At 47.7% G+C, this 5672-nt stretch overlaps 1 protein-coding gene across 1 annotated transcript; it reads left to right on the top strand.

Moving 5' to 3' along the window:
* Positions 1-1110: 1110 nt before the first annotated feature.
* On the top strand, positions 1111-2128 carry LOC119271395. The gene is made up of 3 exons (XM_037553244.1): positions 1111-1294; positions 1388-1535; positions 1671-2128. Exons 1-3 carry the CDS (start codon positions 1218-1220, stop codon positions 1731-1733), a joined length of 288 nt encoding a protein of 95 aa, XP_037409141.1. The 5' UTR covers positions 1111-1217; the 3' UTR covers positions 1734-2128.
* Positions 2129-5672: the final 3544 nt, after the last annotated feature.

Genomic DNA, 5672 nt, shown 5'->3' with positions numbered 1-5672 from the left:
AATACTAATTCACTGATATAATTTTTGCTCCCGCCGTAATCGGTATTGCTAATTAAATTTACGATCAAAGTTAAAGCACGTGAATAAAGGAAGCACTACATTGTGGAATGGAGGAAGTATATGTAACCTGTCGTGCATGCATGCATGATCAGCGACTCGGTCACGTTTCTAGAGATGCAAACATACAAGTGTACAGCATTACCAAAAATGTGCATGCATGGCAGCTAGCCCGATCTCGGCCCCTCGCCGAGATCCTTGCCGGCCAGTGCCGTCCTTGCGCCGGATCCGATCGGTCCGGGCCCTCTCCTCTCCTCTCGCTCTGGCCATGCACGCAGCAGCCGGGCGGCAGCCAGCTCTGCGTCGCATGCATGCATGCTCGCGGCCGTACGTACTGCGAGCTGCCCGCTCTGCTCACACCCCATCCCATCCGGATCTGGTACTGACCACTGACCAGCGCCAGCTGCGACGACATGCATGCGTACAATCCGGCCAGTCTCCAGCCTACAGCGCCTCTCCCTCTGAGTCCCAGGTGCAGCGCAGAGATCTCGAGCCCTTGACCTCTTCCAGCTCTGCGCGAGATTCCATGCTACGTACATATCCACTGCGCCTGCATGCAGGCCTGTGTCACCATCGCATGCCCCCTCCCCTCTGCCCAACCATCAGAGACATTCTATTGGATATTGCTCACGAACCATACAAAAATGTGTATGTATATACTCTTATCTTCTCCAGCAATGCAACTGCAACCCACATAAAATATACATGCGCGTCACAGTGCCTGCAGCAAGCTTGCTACATGGACAAGCAAGGGTTGGTTAACTAGTGGCTGGACGTACGCACATGCATGTGCGTGCGCGTTTTATAGGCGAGATTCCCTTGACCAAGTTCAAGCCGGCCTAAGCTCGCGCAGTTGGCTGCATGTTTGTTAGTTGCGTCGCGCTTTCCCTAATTTGACTAATCACTCTAGATCTAGGCTAATCTGGACACAGTAAGAAAGATGCAAGCTAGCTCCCTCCCGGCCGGTGACAAGATCGGCATGTGACCACCTCCTCTCCCCCGGCTATAAATACCGGCCCATAGCAATGATATGGAACCAAGCCAAGCTAGCACTTGCTCTCTCACTCATATCATTAGTCATTACCCGCACTGAAAACCTTAGTGCTGCTACCTAGCTTCCTGTGTAGCTCGAGGGAGAGAGAATCCAACGAGCGCGAGCAATGGCGAAGCCGCAGCAGGAGGTCTACTTCGTCTTCATGAACTTCGACCCTGTCTACGAGCGCCTAAGGGCCGATCGGTCTGTATACCTTGCACATAACTATAATGGCTTGCATCTTCTATCCAATATATGTGCGCAGTTTTGATGGATGGTTTGTTGGCTTGGGTGCAGGACGAAGCAGGGGTCGGCGACGCTGGACGCGTACCTGAGCCAGAAGCACGATAAGCTCCTCGCCAAGCTCCTCCAGCCCGACACCTACTGGAAGAAGTCCTCGCTGGCCATCGTCGACGGATTCGCCGTCGAGATCACCGACGCTCAGGTCACCGCCCCGCCTATAACCTCACATGCATCATGGATGTACATGGATCCTCATACATGCTCACCTCTACTGTACATGAATCTTCTCTTACACCCTGATTGCACACATGAGCGACTTAACTATATACTGATGCAGGCCAGCGTGCTGAGGTCGGCCAAGGAGGTGAGGGTGGTGGAGAAGAACCAGGAGCTTGCTTGACCAGCCAACATCCAGGCGAAGTTATAAGCATAATCATTTAGATGCTTTGAGCATCTGCCATAGCTATGGAAGCTTGGTTTATTATAAGCTAAGGCCGGAGTACGTTGATCAGTTGCTACTAGTCAATTGCTTTTGCGGCGTAAGTGTATCGATCGGTGTGTGTTTTTGTGTGATCTCCCATGGCTTTGTTGACTCTAGTGTCAGCTCAAGCTTAGCTACTATCTTTATATACCACGTACTACTACTTAATTAGCACTAGCCGCAGTAATATAGATATATAAAGTTCTTCATCGATCGATCTTACTAGCTAGGGTCTACTGATATTCAGAGGACGACTTTGAAGATTGAACCCTGCAATGTAATGGTGATTATAAATGAATGAGCAATTAGTCAAAAAAGAATCTGTGTAGCGGTAGTATTTTATAAGCTCATGCGTGTACTCTCTTTCGCTGTCCAACATGCATGGCAGTGTGTGTCTGACTTTTGGGTCATGTTTCTATATGCATGGGTAGATGGCTAGACGCATGCTTTGGGTGCCTAACGTGAGTGGTTTAAGGTCTTGGGTTGACTTGTGAAATCTACAAGACAAGGAAGAGGAGGAGGTTTTGTTGATGAGTGGAGTCGGCCTCTCGAACCGCTGATCATGATATGATTCCTACACTTGCGAGTTTCCGAGATGAGTAAACCTCTCATGGAAACCTGCAATGATAAGACAAATAATTGCACTGATTTGTGCGTGAGCGTGGTTCTGTGCGTGCCGGGAGAGATGATCGATGCAGTGCGTGTGGGAGCACTTTGATTCGAGTTTTCAGGCCTAGAGAACCGTAGGCAGAACAGCAGCATGCACGCTTGTTCGACTGTACGTGTGCCTATCATTTCCCGACACGTATCGCTCTGTCTGACAAAGCTGCCACCGGGCGGTGCACTGTAGGATCCCCGCCAATAGCGAAAACATATAAACTAAAAAGTGCGTGTCTAGTGCTTATCTAGATGTGACATAATATGTCACATCTAATTTCTATTTAGTGACCCCATTGTTTGTTTGTATACGTTGTTGTGTTTATTCATGTACTATACTTTGCTTGCGAGATGTGTTGGTTGCTGCAGCGTCCTCGTTTTCCTATACCCACTTCTCACTGTAGTGGAGTGGAGGAGCACACAATCCCGTAGCATAGTATTACTAATTACAGAACCAGAAAAAAAAAGGTTTTTGATCTCTTACTAGTAGGCAAGATGACCATGCGCCGTAGGATAATGCATTGCCCACATGGAACACGTACGTGTGCTAGAAGAAGAAAACAAGCAAGGGGAGAAAATAACTAAAACATGGCGCTGGCACTACAGTTTCAGGATGTATCTAGTACTGAACACCCATATTTTCTGCAATTTGGGCTCAGTATTTACTTTTTTGATGAAAACTCTGTATTTACTTGTTGGGCTATAAGTACAACTTGTGGAACTGCAAAGCTGAACGGCTAGTAGCAAGATACCTGAAATTTCATTTTGAAATTCTTGGGATCTTCTTTATCCTTGAAAGGGTAGGCACTAGGCACCAAATACATAAAGGGTCACCACATCCACACATCGGCAATCTCCATTCGAAAACAAATTATTAGCACTTGAGCAAAAAAAAACAGAAAGTATTTAAATGATTACTCCTCAAGGCCATACACCGCTCATACCAATGAAAGGTTCAGAAAGCGCGTAAAGTTTTTTATGGCCGAGCAAAGTGAATTAAGTTAGGCAGCAAATGACAGAGTACGCAGGAGACAGTTTAAAGCACTTCAGGTCCAACAGTTAATTTTGATTTTGGCCAAGAACGAAGAAACAAGAATTGTACTCTCTCTGTAAAGAAATATAAGAGTGTTTATATCACTACTTTAGTAATCTAAACGCTCTTATATTTCTTTATGGAGTGAGTAGAATAGAAAACAACACGACTGCAATTCACTTAAAAATCTGGTATTCAGCAAACTTCTGTTTGTTAGGAGTTCGTGCAGTAAGAGGGTACAAACATTTTTGTTGTCGAGATTTAACATTTAAGAGATGATATTTAATCAGGATGGGAATGGGCCGGCCCGCTCTAGCTCGGACTTGGCCCCTGCCGTCCCAATGGTCCAATACTGAGTGGCAAAGATTGCACAAATTAAAACAAGAAGCATTTGTCCAACCACATTTATTCAACTAGCATTATTTAGATGCTGGGAGTTTTTTAAAAAGAAATTGTTTCGGCTTCTACCATGAATCGTTTGCATTATAAGGTTGGCTAATAATTTAAATTTTTCATATAAACACAAAGGTAACAACCTTGCAACGGCATGTGCATTGTAATGGCATACTTTAGGCAATTAAATTTGGGTTGACCCGCTTGTCCTCGTGGGTCGGTGGTGACCTAGAGGACCCATCAACCTTGAAAATATGGGCCGGACCAATGTCTCAGTGGGTAAGGTTGGCCCGTTCCCATCGTGAAGAATACCCATCACATAAGCATGCAATGTTTGCCTCAATTTTTTTTAACATATAAGCATGCAATCAGGCACAACACCACGAGATTAATAGCACAGACCACAGAGTATCTTCTGATAGCCAAAGCCCCATATCTTCAGACAAGGAGCGGTGCTTCCATCCAGCAGATTAACGTGTTCTTGATCTTTATGTCAGGATGCATACTTGCTTGAGGAATGCATACAACAGATTAATGGAAATTGCAAATGAAACTGTAGAAACGCAAAACCAAGTAGTAGTATAATTTGGGAAATAAACTGATACCTAACTCCAGATATTAGCTGCTGGAAAAAGAACCGAGCCTGAACATGCATATATATAAACTGAGTTAACCAATACAGCAATTGCAACAGATTCAAGAGTTATGGCAGAACGTTTGCTACCTCCTCCCGGCTGAATCGATCGGCAGTGCAGATGCGCTTGTGAAGAAGCTTACTCCATTAAAGCATCTTCAATAGATGGTCCAAAATTTGACGGTCCAAAATCGGAGATGTAAAATTTGGATCGCCAAAAAGTACGTTTTGGAGCTCTGAAAAAAGCTCAACTCCAACAGATGGTTCAAATTGATGGTCCAAAAAAGCAACTCCAATAAATGGTCCAAAATGAAGATGTAAATTTCTTAAAACGACAAACTACTAGTCCATTCAACATAGTTTCATACATGAATTTCAACTCTACTACTTATTCAAACTACTAGATAAACTACTCATCATCGGAGCTGCTGAACTGCGTCCAGAACTCCTCCTTCTCTAGGTCATAGCACCCCTCCTCCTCCTCCTCCGAGAAGTCTGCCCAGTCCTCCTCGGAAGAGGACTCGATGGGGATCACCGTCGAGGGACCGGCCTCGTCCTCCTTCTTCGCCCCCTTCTTCTTCTGCTCCGCCTCACGCTTTCAGTAGTACTCCAGCTTGGCCTGGACGTACTCCGGATGCTCCCGAGCAAACCTCGCCATCGCCTCCTCGTCGGTCTCGCCGGCACTGACGACAACCGACGGCTTCTTCGTCGTCTTCTTCTTCGTCGGGATCTCCTCCATCTTGGTGCCCTGCGGCACAAGCATCTCCGCTTCCGCCCGAATCTCGATCTCTGGGAACTTGAGGTGCTCCCGAGGCCTCTCGACATGCCACACCGCCATGTCGTAGGCACGCGCGGCCTCGTGGGCGGAGGGGTACGTGCCGATCCACCAACACCTCCCGGCGTCGGAGAACTCCACTCCGAAGTTACCGGAGGGCTTCTGCCTCATGCCGAAGAAGCCCGACTTGCCCTTCGGCGTCTTCTTCGGCGCCATCGGAGAGCGTGAGAGCGGTGGAGCGGCGGCGGCGTGCGGCCGGAGCGGTGGCGGACGGAGCCGGGCGGGGCGGAGCTGAGGGGCGGTGGCAGACGGAGACAGGCGAGGCGGAGCTGGGCAGAGCCGGGGCGGGACGGAGCTACGACGGGC

The sequence above is a fragment of the Triticum dicoccoides genome, chromosome 3A (assembly GCF_002162155.2).
Source record: "Triticum dicoccoides isolate Atlit2015 ecotype Zavitan chromosome 3A, WEW_v2.0, whole genome shotgun sequence".
Taxonomy (NCBI): domain Eukaryota; kingdom Viridiplantae; phylum Streptophyta; class Magnoliopsida; order Poales; family Poaceae; genus Triticum; species Triticum dicoccoides.
Note: the sequence above shows the minus strand (reverse complement) of the source record. Positions and strands in the feature narration are given on the sequence as shown.